This window comes from Rhododendron vialii, chromosome 4a, assembly GCF_030253575.1.
Source record: "Rhododendron vialii isolate Sample 1 chromosome 4a, ASM3025357v1".
Taxonomy (NCBI): Eukaryota; Viridiplantae; Streptophyta; class Magnoliopsida; order Ericales; family Ericaceae; genus Rhododendron; species Rhododendron vialii.
The window spans coordinates 5,372,004-5,391,393 of record NC_080560.1 but is presented as its reverse complement, the minus strand read 5'-3'; the positions used below and the strand labels follow the sequence as shown (position 1 = coordinate 5,391,393).

At 37.7% G+C, this 19,390-nt stretch overlaps 1 protein-coding gene across 14 annotated transcripts in view; it reads left to right on the top strand.

Moving 5' to 3' along the window:
• LOC131322418 (probable leucine-rich repeat receptor-like serine/threonine-protein kinase At3g14840) overlaps positions 1–19,390 on the top strand; it is a 156,536-nt gene that overhangs the window by 113,347 nt on the left and 23,799 nt on the right. For 3 of the 14 annotated variants that reach the window (XM_058353736.1, XM_058353741.1, XM_058353749.1), the window contains 9 exons: positions 10,652–10,723; positions 11,184–11,255; positions 11,370–11,441; positions 11,539–11,610; positions 16,505–16,576; positions 16,677–16,748; positions 16,842–16,913; positions 17,002–17,073; positions 17,161–17,232. In XM_058353736.1, coding sequence (XP_058209719.1) covers positions 10,652–10,723; positions 11,184–11,255; positions 11,370–11,441; positions 11,539–11,610; positions 16,505–16,576; positions 16,677–16,748; positions 16,842–16,913; positions 17,002–17,073; positions 17,161–17,232 — 648 coding nt within the window. Of the gene's footprint in view, positions 1–9,265; positions 9,432–9,520; positions 9,559–10,651; positions 10,724–11,183; positions 11,256–11,369; positions 11,442–11,538; positions 11,611–11,634; positions 11,777–16,504; positions 16,577–16,676; positions 16,749–16,841; positions 16,914–17,001; positions 17,074–17,160; positions 17,233–19,390 lie in introns of those variants that run through there. The other 11 variants (XM_058353744.1, XM_058353745.1, XM_058353740.1 and 8 more) reach the window with 8 other exon arrangements.

Here is a 19,390-nt window from a genome sequence, read left to right as displayed (position 1 = left end):
GTAAGGCCGGCATGTGGCCCTGGACTTGGTGATTTCTTGTGTCGGCGGCAGTCAAGGGTTGTTAACAAAGCTAGATACGGCCGCCACCCATTTTGTTAACCAAGGTCATTATATGCTAATGAAGCCCTTAGTTGATCTTTAGTACGCCTTGATTCCTTATTGATTCAATATTTGACGTTTAGCATAGTTAGTTCGTGGCATGCTTTCCTTTCGTTAATAAAGTTTATAGTTGTATAGTATCATTTCTGTTTTTAGTGCTCTCCACTATGAGGCATAGCATTTTTGTTCACTATCACCTACTTTCCGAGCATTTTTGTGGGATATGGCAGCTAGCGGGTGCGTGCGTTTGCGATATTGGCGTATCCTTTCTTTGGATGTAGATACAAGCCTTTTGTTACTTGCTTGGAACATGCTTTGTACTTAGTTATTCGTTTTGCATCTAGCTGCGAGTTGTGGTATAGATGAACCACACTTGTTGAACTCTTGCTAGTTTAGATACGGAATGAGCATGTTTTTAGTTGTGTTATCGGAAGGATTGTCAAGTTTTTCTATTGTTAAGTTTTATATTATGTTTGCTAGGGACTAGCAAAGTTCAAGTTGGGGGGTGTGATTAGCACCCAAGATTGTACAATCGTGGTGCTCAAATCCTCTAACTTGTGGCTTTTATCTATTTAAGTAGTTGTTTTTTTATCTCATATTGCACGTAAGGTATTTTTATGTGTGTTTCAGGAAAAAAACGTGCTAATAAGGCAGTTTTGAACGCCAAGGAACGCTCTGGGGTGAAGCCTAGCATCCAACTACCTGATGGCACTCATTTCATCGCTAACGGAGCCTAAACGGTGCCATAAGAAGCCTTGGAGTACGGCCGGTGGTCAAATACGACATGGAGTGAGCCAAAGCTCATAAAGCAAGGCGAACACATCAAGGATGGTTCCGAGGACTTCCGTGGGACTAAGGCTTTATGACACACCTCCATCAAGTCTCATTGGTCAAGAAATCAAGCATCGAATGGCCGTTGGGGCACCACAAGGCCTGAAGTGCCAAGCTGAACCTGTTCTGCAGTTTCAAGGCAGAGGTACCGGTACCTCAAAAACATGGTACCGGTATCATTTTGCTGATATGGAAGACAGGTTGTTTGGTACCAGTACCTCAAAAACATGGTACCGGTACCAATGCCCTTTGACCAGCTTTCTGTGCTGAATGTTTCAACCTTCTATTTATGAAAAGTTTCTACTTTACGCATGTTTTTGGGATATTTTAAGGACCTTTTGGTCCTTTGTAGGGCTGATTTGTAAGGCTTATAAATAGCCTTTTATGCCATATTTGGCCATTATGTAATCTTTATGCTTTAAGTCTTTTATGTTCTAAGAGCTCCATAGTTATTGCTTCAAGCTTTTGCTTTTAATTCCTCAACAACTCAAGTAAGTAGTGGTTGTATGTTTAATTCTCAAGTATTAATGTTGTAGCTAAGGCTTGGATCTACTTATAAATCAAGTTTATTTTAGTTTTTATCGGTGAATCATGTTTTCTATGCTTAACTCTTTTTCTAGTCTTTTTGCCATGAGTGAGTAGTTCATAGGTTTGGTGAAGGGATGAGGTTCACTCTATGATTTAGTGGTTTAAATGGTTTCCCTTAAACTTTAGCTTAATTTCAAGGTTTTGAATGAATTAAACCCATGATGTCTAGTTTTGATCATGGGGTTGGTGGCTTCTTTGATCAATGAAGTTTATCGAATCAATCCCTTTGATTCAACCATTTCTAATCTAGTTTAAATCCAAGTTTTAATATCGTCATTCAAATTAAATACCAAAGTTAGCCGCTTGAACGCCACAACTCTCTACGAAACTTCTAATCCGAATTCGCTTAAGAAGATTTTTCTGTGGGAACGATTCCGGTCTTACCGGTTATTATGCTTTCAACGACCTAGCCCTACGCTTGGGGTGTGAACCTTTCTAAGAGGTTAGGTTTCGACGAAGCAGTACATAAATTAAATTCGTTGCCGTGTGTGACTAAGTATTTATAACCTCGGTTTATCTCACCAATTACGGTACCCTATGTTATGTAGGTGTAGGAATAAGTAACAAACGGACCAACCACATGATAGCTAGGTAACAGTGTGTGGCCTAAATATCCTAATTATCTTCACCTTTAATTGTCATAAATACTAACCTAATAAGCAAATACTACAAGCAAACCCGTTCCATGTACATGTATATCCATATGATGAAATTAAATAGACGTATTATTCAATAACTCAAAAATAAAGTGCACTTTATCATGATTTCCTTTAAGTCTTTCCAAGACTTACTCATTTGTCTGCTTCCAGATCTTCTCCATTTACTAGGAGAAGCATGGATGTCGACAGAATCCGAATATTCAAGCAGGTTGACCATAAGTTCTAAATTCTTTGCAAAGAGAACAACAGAATTTTCCACAAGAACAGTTACACCTATTATTGTTCGCAGACTCTCAATGAAAAGCCTGGTTTATAATCTTCTAGTTGAACGGATGACATGCAAGGAATTGAAGAGACGAGAAAATTTTCCACAGCGTCACTTTACACTTAACAGTCACCTTTTCTCTTCATATTTTCTACAAAAAAATATTCAACAATGCAAGTGGACCCCGATTAAACAGCATCACCCTCCAATCTATATCCTGGCTCCGCCATTGACCGTACGCCAACTCCTTAGAATTGTTCATGCTTTTGAGCATGACATTACTCAATTGTAAAACTTACATACTTCACTTGATCTAAAAATGCGTAGTCAGAAAGATCTTATACAGACGAACAAGTTGCCAATTTTGTTTACGAAATTAGCTACTGGATCTACTTTGCTGCAATACGTTCGAAAAAAGAAAAAAAAACTACTGAAAAGTTTCTTAACCCCTAATGTATTTTCACTCTTCAACGGGTTTGAAATCAATTCTTAGACCACCAAAAGTAGTAAAACTCATACTCATCAAACATGAAAAGGAAATACATATAACTGTCCAAAAACAAATTGGCTTCACATAATGATGATTGATGGCAACGGGGTCTTTTCATATGATCTTTATGAAACAAATACTAGTAGTTATGACAACACCAAGGCATTAATGTCCAATTAAATGAACTTGGAAATTTACTCCATCTTAGTATGATCTTAATGTTATTTTCCTTGTCAATAACTCTTTGAGCCATATATCTCACTTCACACACTTATGCGCGAAACAATTGTAAGAGGGACAGTAAAAATTAATTCGAGATGCGTGTAAGCTGACCCGTAAAAGGGTAAATATTACCCTGTTACCAGTTTTAAATAGTACCACACCTTATGATATCTCGCACTTAATTTGTGAGATTATATCTCCGATTTACGTTTAATTTGGTCGGAAACAGTACGGAGTAATTAAAACACCGGATATGTAATTCCCATGAATATATAATCTCTTCTGATGCCAATGATCATTTCGAATTACATAAATACCTTTTTTTTTAAATTTCCGAAAGACTAGGCTGGCTGGCTTGCTTGCTTTTATGCAGTTTTATGGACTGTATGGACAGGGAGAAATAATGTGTTGTCTTTAACAATAAAGCTTGGGAGAAGGATGAGATGATAGACTCAGTGGATACAAGAATTCTGGCTTGTTCGTTTGGGAGTCTCAAAACTGAAATGAAAGGTAATGATTTAGACCATTCATTATCTTTCATATATGTTCAGTTTCAATGCACCCATTATTGAGTTTATTTATAATTTTTTTGCCGTTTCAAAAGAAAAATATTGTAAAGACAAAATGGGAGAATTTTGAATTTATGTAGTATGCTGTGAAATCTAGATTGACAAAATGGGCGAATTTTGCAAGTAACTTGACCCTTGGTGACTGGAATTTTTTGCCAGTAACTTGACTCTACCAAACAGCTCAAGAGTCAACATCCGATTCCAGCACCTGAATTTGGACTAGTATTGGTCTCCCATTCTACTGTGCCTAAAATAGATGGCGACCCAACTACGTTAGGTGCAATCAATGCATGCAAGTGGGTCTGAATTCTTCACCAATCCATTCTCATCCGTGCAATGAGGAGACAGAGAGAGAGAGATTTGAAACTTCGTTCATCTTGAATTGCTTCCACTCATTTCTTTGAATCTCGGAATGACAAATAAGTGAAGGGTGGATAAATTCTTCACCAATCAATTTCGAGTTCAAGCAGGTGAATTTGTGATTCGTTGCTCTGTTTTTTTTTAACAGATCGCAATAAGGTCAAGCAGCCAGAAATTTGGCAGTGAGAGATGGCAGAGAACCTCACAGTCTCTTCAGACATTCATAAATAGATAGAGATAGTAATATGTGCATACAGATTACACAGATATGTATGAGAGAGAGAGAGAGAGAGTAGTGACGCTGACGTTTCCATCGTAACGTCTTTTTACAGTGACGATGAAAAGGGGAGAGAGAGAAGAAAGTTGCTCTGAGTTTTGATGCTTCTGAGATCTTTGATACTTTTTTGATATTTTTCATTAAAAATTCTGATCATGGGAATAGTATTAGGAGAAGGAAAAATAGCTTTGACTCAAAGCAAAAATGGAATTCACGAAGATCAGATGAGAATGTGTGCTGCTTAATTTATTGTTCACTACCCGGCCTCCTCTTGACAGAGATGTGGGTTCGAGTTCAAGAATGTGTGCTGCTTAATTTATTGTTCACTACCCTCCTCACTCGACTCTTCTTCCTTCTTCTCCCTCATCTCCTTCCTCTGCTTTCTTCTTCTTCTTAAAATTCACCACCGCGCCCAACGTAACTTTGCCAAGCCGAATCTCCTAAATAATCGTTGCCTGCAGTGCTCTTATCTCTGGAGCATCATGGCTAGTACTTCACACTGTCACTCGCAACAACCAAGGTGAACCCTCCTATAAAACTAAAATCATCAAATATTATCACTATGTTGGACAAAACACACACACAATATGCGAATATGAAAACAGCATAGAATGAAGACACAAAATTTACATGGTTCCTAAATATTTCAAATAATTTTGCTAGAACCACAAATATTCACACACGGTAGGCTCTGCACACGCTACACACCAGTATGTGGGGCCCACATGTATTGTGAGCGTTTGTGCATTTGTTTGTGGTTCTAAATTTTTTGAATTTTAAAAAGGACAAAGCCTACAAAAAAAAAAACAAGAAATTTCTTGAAGGGAGGGGGAGCCAAGGGTGTCCAGGCCGCCTCCAACTTTTGAATATTTTCCATATATAGCACCTCTAAATTATGAATTTTATGCGAAATGATTTTTCTAATTTCTTGAAATTTGTTCTCATGGCATATATTTATTTCATGACAACCGTTCAAGAGTATAGCTTCACTCCGCTCATTTTCATATCATCCAATAGTAACCCTTGTAATTATCATTACTCCTTTCATAGTACTGTTTATACACAAAATATATTATTGTTCAGAAAAGCTAAATACTTTTTGCTTTTAAGTTTCTTATTTTTTAATTTCTTATTTTTTGTTTTATGAGACGGGTAATTCTCTCACAATACGTAACATTTAATTCAAAATATAAGTACTTACTTTTCTTATTTTAATCAGTAGTACACACCCCAATTCATCTTTGGCTCCGTCCTTGTACGTGGTACTATATATTGACAAATGGGTTATCACCACACGTACTCCTGGATCTACCTATGTAAACTTACCGTCGCAAAACCACTATATATTGACAAATTGGTTACCACCCCAATTCATCTTTGGCTCCGTCCTTGTACGTGGTACTATATATTGACAAATGGGTTATCACCACACGTACTACTGGATCTACCTATGTAAACTTACCGTCGCAAAACCACTATATATTGACAAATTGGTTACCACCGCACGTACTACTGGATCTACCTATGTAAACTTACCCTCGCAAAACCTATTGCTACGGTCATTTGTCAGGATCTACGCTCGAATAATTACTCTAAAAATCATGGAATCTAGCTATGCTCCATTGAATAAATTGTTCAGTTTGGATTTTGAAAGAGATTTTTGGAGTAATTCAGTGAAGAGAGTTAAAAAGAAAAGAAAATTTATCGAGAATTGAGCGCAAAAATTGGGGTCGGATTTTGAGACCTAAAACGAACGAGCCAAAATGTCCTTGGAATGTACCTCTTGTTGTGTGTAGGAGAATTATGCACGTTTCATTTTCAAATCTCTCTCTCTGCAAGTTTCATTTTCAAATCTATCTCTCTCTCTCTCTCTCTCTCTCTCTCTCTCTCTCTCACCTGGTAGTATTAGAGAATAGGACTACGTAGTCTTCACAGTCAGATATATACTACAAGATCCAGTACTAAAGCTCTCATTCCTCTCTGAAGGAACATATCATGAGGATATTCCCACGAAATTTTGCTTCATTAGCCATTGTGTAGACACCCCAATTTGGGCTTCCAGATTAGTTTACTTACGGTTTTTGATTCCCCGATGATGAAATGGATCAAGAACACCCTGGAAATGATAGCGTGTTTGAGTTTTGAGTGTTTGCAAAACCCTTGAACCTAACCTAGCCTAAGCCACTTCAAAAACCAAAAACCCTACTGGTCCGCGCCAGGGCGCAACCATCCCGCGCCGGGGCGCACCATCGCGCGCCCGACTCACTCCATCGCGCGATTGTGCGCCAGGGCACACCATCGCGCGACAGACTCACTCTATCGCGCCATGGTCAAACTGCCAGGTGGTGGTCAACAGTCAAAGCTTGATCGTTGACCATCGCGCGCCAGACTGACTCCATCGCGCGATGGTCAAAACTGTCCCCATCACCTTTATCAGCTGGGATGCTTAGCCACCAAGCAAACCTCAGCCAGCCTCGTGGACTGGCTGAGCTCCTCTCATTGCACCGACCAGATTTATCACCATCCATCCCTATAAATACTCCCATTCTTCTTCCATTAAAAGGGTTCAAAAAAATTGATACATGAAGGGCTAGAAGATCCATACACTTTGGGTTCCAAAAATTGAAAGGCTAAGCACAAACTCTAGTGCTTTTCTTCCAAACTCACAATCCTCAATTTTCACACTTCAACCATCCAAGAACAAAGCTTGTTCTTTGCTTCTACCACTCAAACTCCTCAATCAAGCCTTCAAACATCAAAGTTCAAACACCTTTCAAACTCAAAACCGAAGGTATAGCTTACCTTTGTTCTGTTTTCTGTTCTGATCCCTGAGGGGGGCTGGCAGGGCCAAGGCTGGTAATCAATACCAGTTCTAGTCCTAAAGCTGGCAAGGTTTCAAAAACCGTCATGGTAGGAACCAGCGCGCGATGGTCCCACTCTCTCGCGCGACATTCCGGTGCTGCACGCGATGGACCACGTGGGGATTGGTGTCCTACTGTTTTGTGCTTTATTTTGTGTATAGATCACTCTGTGGAGCATGTTAATAACCAGTTTACTGTTTTCCTTTGTTAGAAATTGGTAGCCGTAGTTTAATTTGCATGTCTTCTGTTTTGGAGTACTCCTGGGATCATTCTGGACCTGTCCCAAAACCCAGAAATGTGTAAACCAAATACTGGTCTGCGCTAGGGCGCACCATCGCGCGCCAGACTGGCTCCATCGCGCGACAGTGTGCCAGGGCGCACCATCGCGCGCCAGACTCACTCAGTCGCGCGACAGTGCGCCAGGGCGCATCCTCGCGCGCCAATCTGAAACCATCGCGCGACAGAGTGCCTCTGACCAGTGAGTGGCTTTGCACGGGTAGCTTAGTTTTAGGTCATTATTTTTGTCCCCACACTGTTTATGGGGTGTTTTATTAATTTGTAGGGCTTTTTAACCTTTAATATTGCTTTAAACTGTATATTATGTTGCTTATAACTGCGTGGTTCGTCCTGAGTGTGCACTGGTCCCTCCAGAGCTCAGAGGATTTGAGAATAAAAGCTGTGGGTTTGAGCTTACCGGCGCGCGCTTGTCTTGGAATTGTGTGTGCAGGAGTAAGCAGCATGCAGTGACTTGCTCAGTGCATGCTGGTTTCTTCCTGCGCACGTCACTCCAAAACATGGGCCTTCCAGTTTATTTAAACTCCCACAGCAGTCTGTTCTCATCTTATACTAATTGCTCATCCATGCTACTGTTACAGTTTTAATCCCCTTAAACTGTTCCCCCGCCCTAAATGGCTAAAGAATTGATTAATCAAACAGAATCGCAAACAAATATTTTTGCAAATGCCTAAATAGAGATCGATCTCCGGATTGGGCGAGAGGGGTGCCATAAAACCCTTCTCCTCTCGTAACCTGGCTCCCGAACCCAGATATGGTTATGACGGACTGATTCCTTAACTTTTTCAAATCAATCAGCGCAGCAAGTGCTTCGAAATACGGTTCCTTGGGTGTCGAACCTTCAAACCCGAGTGGCGACTCTGTATTTTGCGAGCGCTTGCTTCCCCGCGAGCGCTCCCTCGACCCGGGCCCTCGCGTCTCGAAATCCGGAAATTCCGAAGGGCACGCTGCCCACACATTGGAATATTATTCATTTCCTTCTCAACTTTTGCCTCTGCAGCCACTCGTCTTCCCCCCGAAGAAGGTATTCAAACATAATTTCATTTATTCATGAGAGAGATTTAAAATTTAAGTTTTCTTTTTTCTTGATTGTTTTCCATATCCCTTTCGTTTTTTTTTTTTTTTTCCCCTTTGCACATACAATTGTGGGGGGGGGGGGGGGGGGGGGGGGGGGGGGGGGGGAATTGTTGTACTTTCCCCTTGACTTTCCTCTGTTTTAGATTCCATTTCTTTTTTCTTTCTTTTCTTTGGTGTGGCTTTTACAAGTTTCAAACATAACTTTTGGTCCTTTTGGACAATAAGCAAAGAAAAATGAGAAAAAGAAACTAGATTTCCTCGAGAAATATCTTTAATTTTCTTCTTTCACAACCCAAGTAAAATAAAAAGAAGAAAAGTTTTCCTTTGTGTTTTTGTAACTCTGCTTTCCCAGATTTCTTTATCCAAAAGATTTTGTCGAGAAATATCTTTAGTTTTCTTCTCTCATAACCAAGTAAATTAAACAAAAGAATAAAAAATTTCCGTTGTTTTGTTGTACTCTGTTTTATTTTCCCAATTTTTCTTGGAAACTTGTTTGGTTGATGATTCTTGGAACTTATAATTTTTTCATAATTTTCTGGAAATTAGATCATTTTTCTTGGAAAAAAAAAATCCCATTCAGCAAAAATGAATAAGATAGGGAAATAATGTCTGTTTATATATCCGATATTTAGTGTGGGTTTTTTTCAACACACACATATATTTTTTTTAACAGTGGAAGCATTGAACGAAATTGGGAAGACATTGGGGAAGACTTGGAATTTCAATGTGGCTGATGATCCCTGTGCTTATTCCACCAAGAACTTCGAGCTAGATAAATTTGGTTTTGAGGATTCGGTCACCTGTACTTGCAATGCAACCGTCTGCAACATTATTCGCATCTCTCTCTCTCTCTCTCTCTCTCTCTCTCTCTCTCTCTCTCTCTCTCTCTGTTTCTTGGACTGGAGTGGATCCAGTCTAGTATTCTCGCGAGACAGAGATCGTGATGATCCGTCGTATGATTCCTACGTGAGCAAGATGAGACTCATCGCAGTCTTATTTTACTTCATTCCAACGAATACGAATGTCGCAAATACTTGGTCGAATTATATTTGTTTGAAGAGAAATAGACAATTCTATTTCTCTTGTCCCAAATATGAATCGTTCCAACGAATACGAATGTCCAGTGAATTTGATTTTTGCACGAACGTGAAAAACGCAAGACTTACAAAAGCAACTGTTCTCCCATTTTGCGTCACGTAAGGAAGGAATCATGTGAGGGATTTGATTCAGTATGCTTCTTAACTCTTGAGCTTTTGTGGACCAAAAGTCATTTGTACGAGATATCTTTTGCTGGCGTTTTTGCGAGAAAAAAATGGGTAGCAAATTTGGTTTGAAACTCCGACCACACATTTGTTCCAGCAAAAACACGATTCAATCAAAACTTATTTTGGGCATGAGTGATCTTCTCATCAAGTTTTATAAATATGAACTATTACAGTAATTTTTTTAGATCTAGTTGATCCCAAATTTTTGTTTGAATTATGACCTTGTTCAGTTTGGTTTTTGGATTATCTCTCAGCATACGGTCTCCAATAAATTTTCTCCCAATCATTATTCTCATTTCTCTCCCTATCTCTCTCCACTCAAAATCCAAAAACCAAAACGAACAAGGTCATAGGGTTTAGCTCGCTTTGACTCAAAACTAGAGGAAACTTAACGAGTTTTAGTAGTATTTGAACTTATTTCTATAACTCGTAAGTTCCCTATTTGAACTTAACGAGTTTTGGGTAATTTAATCTTTTTATAAATCATGAGTCAAACGAGGTGAATATTGGCCTCTTTCGAAAGCTAAAGCAAATTTTCAAAATAATTGAAGCTTATGTTTGTTTATTTATGAAATAAATCAATCTTGAACAAGTTTTTTACGAAACAAACTCGACTTCAAATAACTCAGCTTGTTTATCAGCCCTATCGATACAATTGTCTAATTCTATGCTAATTCCTACTAGTATTAACCAAATCAAATATAACCAATGTTAGAAAGAATACAAATTAGCCAATTTTAACGGATAATTATCTGCTCAATAATCAAGCACACTCAAATCTTGGTGAAATGCAGAGCATTGAAAGCACAGGATCTTCCGGGCACACTCCCACCAGAATTGACGAGACTCACTCACCTCCAAGATATGTAAGTAATCCATATGTCATACCCATAATAAATGGTTAATTTGTCATACAATATGGTTTTTCGTCAATTTTTTTTAGTGTAATTATTCGAGAGAGAAATTACATTAATGACAGTTGTTTCTATTTTTTTTTCTTTAGTGATTTTTTTTAATTTTTGGTGGTAGTTTTTTACTTTTCAATTTCTTAATTTTTTACATTTTAAATTTGGGTAAATTACATTGACCTCCCTCAAGATTTAGATTTAATACAATTCTGCCCCTCACAGTAGAGAAAGTACCCTAACCTCCCTTTCAGTGATTGTCCCTTAAATCTAGCAAGAATTTTCATTACTGCACCGACATGATGAAATTAGATTATCTAATTTTGGCTAATTCTTTGCCTTCATTTCCTCTATTTTACTAAGCTTATTAAACCCATCAAAAACTTTTATTTGACAAGCGTTTGCACTCTTATTCCCACAGTGATCTCACTCGCAACTACCTCAGCGGTACAATCCCTCTAGAATGGGGTTCCATGATGGAACTTAAAAAAATGTATGTATCACCAGTTCTCTATGTCGATCTATGCGAATACTTACATGTTTATCAAGGTATGGTATCTTGAGGATTTTCTTGTTCTTATATAGTTCCTTATTTTCCAAAATGCAGCTCCCTCCTCGGAAACCGAATAACGGGTCGAATCCCAAAAGAGCTGGCAAATATCAACACGCTTGCAATTATGTAAACAAAAATCTGTGCACCCATTTCAATTCATGATTATTGATGTGGAAATATTGATTGATTTTGTTGCTTAGAGTATGAATTTTGAATTTTGTAGAACCGTGGAGTTCAACCAACTGTCAGGACCCATTCCTCCAAAGCTTGGGAGTCTTCCTCACTTAGAGCAACTGTAAGACCCATGTTGGCTTTGGTTTTTATTTTATTTTTTTACAATGTTGGATATACTCAATTATGCTAACAATTCTAGTAGTCTGTATCAAAGCAAGAACACCTTGTCAGAATTCGAATAACATTGTATGAGAAAGTCTACGAATGCAATGCACCAATGGGAATGGGTACGACATTAATAATACAATGTGCTGACGTGCCACTACAATTGGGTGAATAACCATTTTCACTACAAGAAAAAACACATTTGGCGACCAACTTTCGGCGACCAAATTATTTTTTGTCGCTGATTGTCAACTTTTGGCGACTAAAATATTTTTGGTCGCCAATCGTAGACATTTGGCGACTAAATTCTTTTTTGTCGCCGATTTTGTAGACCTTTGGCGACTAAAACATTTTTAGTCGGCGAAGTGCTATCATTTGGCTACCAATGATCATTTGGTCGCCAAAAACAAACAATTGGCGACCAACCAATAGTCGGCAAAGAAAAACATTAGGCGACAAAAATATTAGTCGGGGAAAGCTACCAATTGGCAACTAAATTCGTTTTGTCGCCGTTTGTGTGAACCTTTGGCGACTAAAATATCTTTAGTCGGCAAAAGGCTACCATTTGGCTACCAAAGGTCATTTTGTCGCCAAAAATTTATATATTATATTATAATAAACTTATATACTTATTCCATCTACTTAACCGAAGTTTAACCCATATTTCACCGTTAACTCCCTAATTAAATCTCACTTTTTTATAAAAAAAAATGGCAACTCCTTAAATCTAATGTTAAATGCTACCGAAGTAACAAAAAAAAGAAACTCCTTAATTAAATCTCACTTTTCTCCTTACACTTTTTTTTTTAAAAAAAATTCAGTTTCTCCCCTCTTCCATATATTCTCAGCAAAGCAAAAAAAAAAAAAATGCTCCTATGAATGGAGAAAACCTTAAACCTTCATTTAAAATAAGGAAGAGGAAAAATCTAATAGAATTTATCCAATTAACTCTTCCGCTAATCTTTACAAGAATCAATCAAATTGCATAATCTTGTTATTCAATGAATCATATATAGTCCAACTTCTAGCCACTATAAAATGAGTTACCGATATCATTTTTCCCATCTACACCGATGAAAATATTTTTCAATTGCGGCATGACATTGTTGGAATTCAAACGGCAATGACATTTTTGCTCTGGACTCTTTTGAATTTGATTAAACGTCCAAATTAGCTATTCCATTTTTTTTTTAAGGTTTTCCATTGGCGTTCATCTGTTGGATATGTGTTGTTTCGTGTTTTTTTATTGGTTTTTTTGGATTTTTCTTTATTATATTTTCTAGACAAAAAAAGATTGTCTAGCCTTATAACTAATTCCTAGATGAGAAAAAAAGGACATTGAATTGTTGGAGTTAATGGTGAAAAGGATTAATTTCCCTACGGTGGAATATGGGTTGGGCTAATTTATGTTAGGTAGAGGTTAGGCAGATTAATGAGAAAGGAGCTTAGGCCGATGAAAGGTTGTCGTGAGTCTGAGGTTGGAGGAAGTCCTCCTACTGGGTAGGAGGAGATCTGCGTTCATCATCTAATCAAATAGCGTGCATCTACAAAATGTATCTGAGCGAATGAAAATAACATGCCGTTCGTGGGTCATTTAGTTTTTCTAAGATGCCCATTGGTACATTGCACAAATTCTCATCATAAAAACCCCACTATTAAAAAAAATAAATTACGAAGAACTTCTCAAATCTCTATCTGGCCATGGTTTCTCCATTTTTAACTCCAATGAAAAAAAAACCCTCCTACGCTACTAAGGCACTAAAAAAATTAGACACTAACTTAATTTTCACTTTCCAGGTCCATTAGCAAAACATAACCAAAGGTCCATGAAGCGTTTTAAAAAAAAGCAAAGACAGGAAAAAAAGTTACGTTAAACTCATTTGAAATGGGACATGTTCGACTATTATGACCTTAGGCATGTAACAAAATTATAAAAAAGAAGAAGAAGAAGAAGGAGGAGGAGGAGGAGGAGGTAGCTTCAATGTGATAAAAAAACGGAGTGAGATGAGGATAATTTTTTTTTAGAAGTTAGAGTTTTTTTTTAGATGTCGAAGACTCAAGGGTAGTGTTTTAGAGAGTCCTTTTTGGTAGAAGAAAGGATTTTAGTTGGGATCTTGCGATAGTGGACTATCAATTTAGATTAGGTTCTTAGCAATTTTTGAATTTTAATAAAAAAACAATTATATCAGTAATAAAAAATATACGAAGAGGATTTCTGATCATTTTATGCTAAATGGTCATAATAAATATTTGTCTCTAGGGCTTTTATGATTAACTTACATTTTTCATTTGTTCATATGGCTCTAATATGAGAGCATAAAGTTAAAAATTAATTATCACTATTTTAGGGTAAATTATAAATAAATGTAATTAATCTAACCACATTTTTACTATATATTATATCATAATAAACATAATTATATTATATATATATATATATATATATATAATTTTTCGTACATAATATAATATAATATATTATTATATATAAATATTGTTTTATATATTTTATTTTATTTTCTTATGTAATAAATATATTATCTTTACGAATATAGCACAAGTTAAGTGTGTAGCCCAATGGTTGTGCGCCCTTATAAGGTAAAGGAGGTCGGTGGTTCGATTCTTGGCAAAGGCATGTGGTTGGATTATTCCACACGCGCCACGTGGAGGATCCAGGTTGATCCACGTGGCGTTACAAAGATGGGGCCATGTGGCACCCAAATTTTTTTTAATATTATTTATTTGGCATGACATTTGGCGACAAAAGTGTTTTTAGTCGGGGAAAGTTGTATTCGGCGACCAAAAACGTTTTAGTCGGGGAAAGTTGTATTCGGCGACCAAAAGTTTGGTCGCCGTATGTAAATATGATTTTCCGAAAAGATTTGAATTAATTAGATTCGGCGACTAAACTTAGTCGCGAATACCTTTCGCGACAAAAATATTTTGTCGGGAAAAACAATCTTCGGCGACAAAAAATTTTGGTCGGCAAAAACTTTCCCAGACCAAGTGTCGCCGACCAAAGTGGCGACCAAAAATTTAGTCGTGGAAAGGTTTTGGCGACCAAAAACAGCCTTTTGGCGACTATTATTTTAGTCGGCAAAAGAGCTTTTTCTTGTAGTGTTTGCAATCACTAGTGATGCAGTGCCACATTTGCATGTTGCACACATTGTTGTGTTAGCAGATTTGTTCAAATTGTATACTGATAGTGTGGAGGGAAGACTCAACAGGTGGCCCAAGTGGCAAAACGCTACTTTATACCAAAACATGAAAAAACTGTCAATAATGATATTCACACAGAGATTGAGAACAAATTTTGCACAGCAATCCCATGTGGCAAAAAAAGGGACCCACCACTCTCTCTCCACTTTGAAATTTCTCCTCCCTGAGAAACCCAAATTTCCACCGCCCAAACTCTCACCCTCTTCTACAGCGCTGTCTCCGTCCTATCTTGAAATCTCTCCTCATCGGAATAGCTCTCAACATATCAAGAACAAAAATGGTAGCATCCATAGGGAAATAAAAGCAAGCCCCAACCAGAGGAAAAGGAAAATGATGAAAAAGATATCAAAGAGAAAATTAGATCAAGTAGCAGAAAGAACTAAATCAAAGATTGTATCTGAGCGAGATCAAAACCCCTAAGGGGCTCCGATCTACACTGGAATCACAGCCCCACCTCAACCCAAGTAATGCTTTACTTTGTTCAATCCTCTCCTAATTAAGAAGCGTAATGTTCATCTTCGAACATCTGTGTGTGTCTGAATATGCACGGGATTCTCAATCACCCTATCTTGACACACGATGGTTGAAGTTTGTTTTGACACAAGCTAGGGTGTTGTTCGGATCTCTTATTTTGGATAGACTTTGTTTCGATCGACTGCGTTCCCTGGAGAAGACGACAGAGAAGACTTCGGATGAGACATGCTGAATAGGAGGCCGGTAGTCGCTGGAAAAGAGGGGGTGAGTTCGAGCGGTGGATAAATCGACCGGAGAAGAGGGTGTGGCGGTGGGAATTTGGGTTTCTCAGGGAGGAGAAATTTCAGAGGGGAAAGAAATGGTGGGTCCTTTTTTTTGCCACATGGGACTGCTGTGCAAAATTTGTTCTTAATATTTGTGTGGTTAACATTATTGAGAAAAACTGTTAACATTAATTTATTGCCATAAGCACCTCCCTCTAACAACTTTAGCTTTTAGCCATTTTACTGTCATATTAGGAGTGATTGTGAGTCTAAGCTTCAGACCTTTAAAGCTTCGGTCTTTCTTTTCTTTTTCTTTTTTAACTTAAAAGCTTGAGTCTTAGGATATCCCGATATGTGTTCATTTTAGTATGGATGGAAACAGGTCTTCCATAGTTACTCCCTCTGTACATTGTTGTTTGTACATTGTCTGTTTTTGATACTCTGGTCTTCAATCAGATCAACAAATAGTGTACTTATGTGAGTACATTTTTGTAATTTTTCCTACCCAAATGCATTAACTTGTTGATTCCTTCTATTTGTTTTTTTCAATTTTCGATTGTCGAAAATGGACAAACAATATGGGACAAATGGAGCCTCTGTATGTATAACGCATGGTACTCTAGTCTCCCAGATTATATGTTGGGAAGTTATTGAGAAATGTACTTCAAATCAAATGGGATAAATTAAGAAAGCAACACACAAAATTCCTATTTCAAAAAGTATCATGAAATTAGAGGATTGAAATATCGTGATCTGATCTAGTACTGTTGGATACGCATCCCACACCCTTACCAAAGTTTGACCGACATGGGTAATTACTTTGAGATTCCATGTTATATAGCCTAGATTTTTAAGAACAATTGATCACTGGTTGGCTGCATTTTATTGTTGAAGGCATTTGACTTCAAACTATTTTACCGGGGAGCTTCCGAAAGAACTCGCAAACCTGACCACTTTAAAGGAATTGTAAGTTCATTTTCTTTCAATCCACAATTTGGAATTCTTAAATTAGGCACAACTTTTCAAATTCCTTTGAATTATCAATTAATTCCTTAGTATAATGCAGCCTGATTGGTAGCAACTACTTTACTGGAAAGATACCAGATTTCATTCAAAACTGGACAAATCTCGAAAAATTGTGAGTGTTTGACCTGTTTTGATTTATTCAATGATGGTTTAGCTTTAGAAAATTTACTTGACCACGTTTCTGTTTCAATCCTGATGTCTGCAGAGGGATAGTGGGTAGTGGTTTGGATGGACCAATTCCTCCTAGCATTGGTCTTTTGACAAAATTATCCGAGTTGTGAGTGAAAGCAAAACCCTCTGATCGCATGGCTTTTACGCATGCCACAATATTGTATGGTTGATCATATTTTCTCTTTTAAATGCAGGAGAATTAGTGATTTAAATGGTTCCCAAGCATCTTTTCCCCCCCTTAATAATTTGATAAGACTGGAGGCACTGTAAGTTGATTCCTTTTTTGGAACCCTCTTTAAAGGATATACCAGTTTGTTGCTGATTTGAAGTAATATGATTTGATTGTGTTACAGGATTTTGAGGAGTTGCAATATTAATGGAACGTTGCCTGAATACCTTGGAACAATGACAAACTTGACACTATTGTTAGTAAATATATGCCTTTTCCACTTTTTTATTTGCATATAACTGGTAACTTCTCTTTAAAGGCCCTTTGCCCGATAGTGTTGAGAAGAATTGATTGTATCTTTGAATCTCTCATAAATTCATTAACAAGCCATTGATAGATAAAGTGCATCCCACTCATTTGTGCACAATACTTTTATAATGGGTAAATTTCACTTACCATCTCCCCTGACATTTTTGAAATTGCACTAACATCCCCTCTGCTATAGTTGTCGCTTGCAGATTCCCCTAGGCCGTTAGGAGATTGTAACACCCCCAATTTTGTGAACGTCAAATAGACATTTTTATTGAAAACCTAAATCGAGTCAGGCTTATTATTACAATATAATTCCCACAAGAGTACATTTATTCAACAACACTAAGGTTCTATCTATTACTCCACCCGCTCCTCCATCCTAACCAGCTCCTTGGCTCTGAAAGCATCCAAGGTGTATAGCTCACCCTGTTCATCTATAAAGTCTGACACATTATACCAGCGTCGCCACCAGTATAATATATCAGGGTTACCAAAGTAACACCATGAGCTATGAGAGCTCAGCAGAATAATCCTATACGTACCCACTAACCCATAACTTACAAACAACAAGTCAAACAAATAGTATACAAACTCATGATTTTCAAATAGTACATGCATATTCAATAGAGCAATTTACAATGACACATCCACATTCACTATTCTAACTTTGGTGTCTGTGATATCTGTGTTTCTCTTACGCAACATTTTCGCAGACCATGTCATCATTTTCACTTTTCTTTTTTCAAATCAACATTTTTAAAATCGTTTTTACACACCCACAACCTCGGTTCTCCAGTTCCGGGTTCCCGAGTATCCTCACAATGGTTCTGTCGTTCCGGGTTTTCATTGGCACACAAATTGCATTGGCTCCTCTCCCTGGATAACCAAGCCACACACCCAACCTTAGTTCCGTCGTTTCGGGTTCCTGAGTATCCTCACAATGGTTCTGCCGCTCCAGGTTCCCATTGGCGCGTGCGCACACTCACACACAATGGGCTACCACGTCCGGCCGCATTGCGGTTTCTCAAAACATTTTCTTTCTCAAAACACACCTTAAGTGTCATGTTTCTACTTTCTCAATTTATGTGTCTTGTTTTTATGCAAAGACTCTGCGGCAAGACTTTTTTACGCAAGTATACTATAACATAAATCATTCATTGTAATCTTGAAACTAAACTAGTAAGATCATCCAACTCTATATTACTTTATCATGCTCATGTTCACGGAATCACATTCAAATAATTACCACACACTTAAAGTATAGTGTCACATGGACGGATACCTTTGGAGTAGAAACTACTTATGCTTTATCAAACATCAAAACAAGAAATCCTAGTAAACATGTATACATGCTCATAACCATCCAAAGATCAAAATACGAATATTTCAATCAACCGTTATTTCTTACATTCCAAAGTCCGTTCTTTCTTTCTTTTTGGGAAGTTCAAAATAACATATGTTTTTCCGGTAATTCAAATCGAGATATTCGACATGGACATATTTCCTTTCGAGATTTTCGTAAAGTAAGTTACTAGTTTTTACTTTCTTTTCATGCATTTCAAAGATACAAACAATATACACATTTCTACTTATACTTAGAGATTATGAGTAAGGATAATCTACCGTTCTTCTTAGCGGTAGGTACGGCTATGGAAAAAGTACATCGGCTATCGAACGGAGTGACTTCTTACGTTAAACTTACGGTAGTTTCGAAAGAGAAAAGATAAGACTTTCTTTTTCTCTCGAAACTAATTCTTGACTAAACTACTAAACTTTTTGGATTGAAAGGGTGGTCAAGTGGCGGTTTAGTGGAGGCATTGGATGAGTTTCTTGGAGAACTCAAGAAGAACTCAAGAACACCAAGATCAAGAAAGAACAAAGAACAAACATAAGGATTTCTAGAGAAAGAAGTTGGAAGGTTTGAAGGTGTAAGTTGAATGACATGAGGAGGGTCCTATTCGTAGCAAAATGTTGGGCTCATCTCTCTCTCTCTCTCTCTCTCTCTCTCTCTCTCTCTCTCTCTCTCTCTCTCTCTCATGAATTTGCTCAATTGTCTTGTCCAATCAAGCCTTTCAAGCATGCTAAGGTTTTCCCTCACTTGT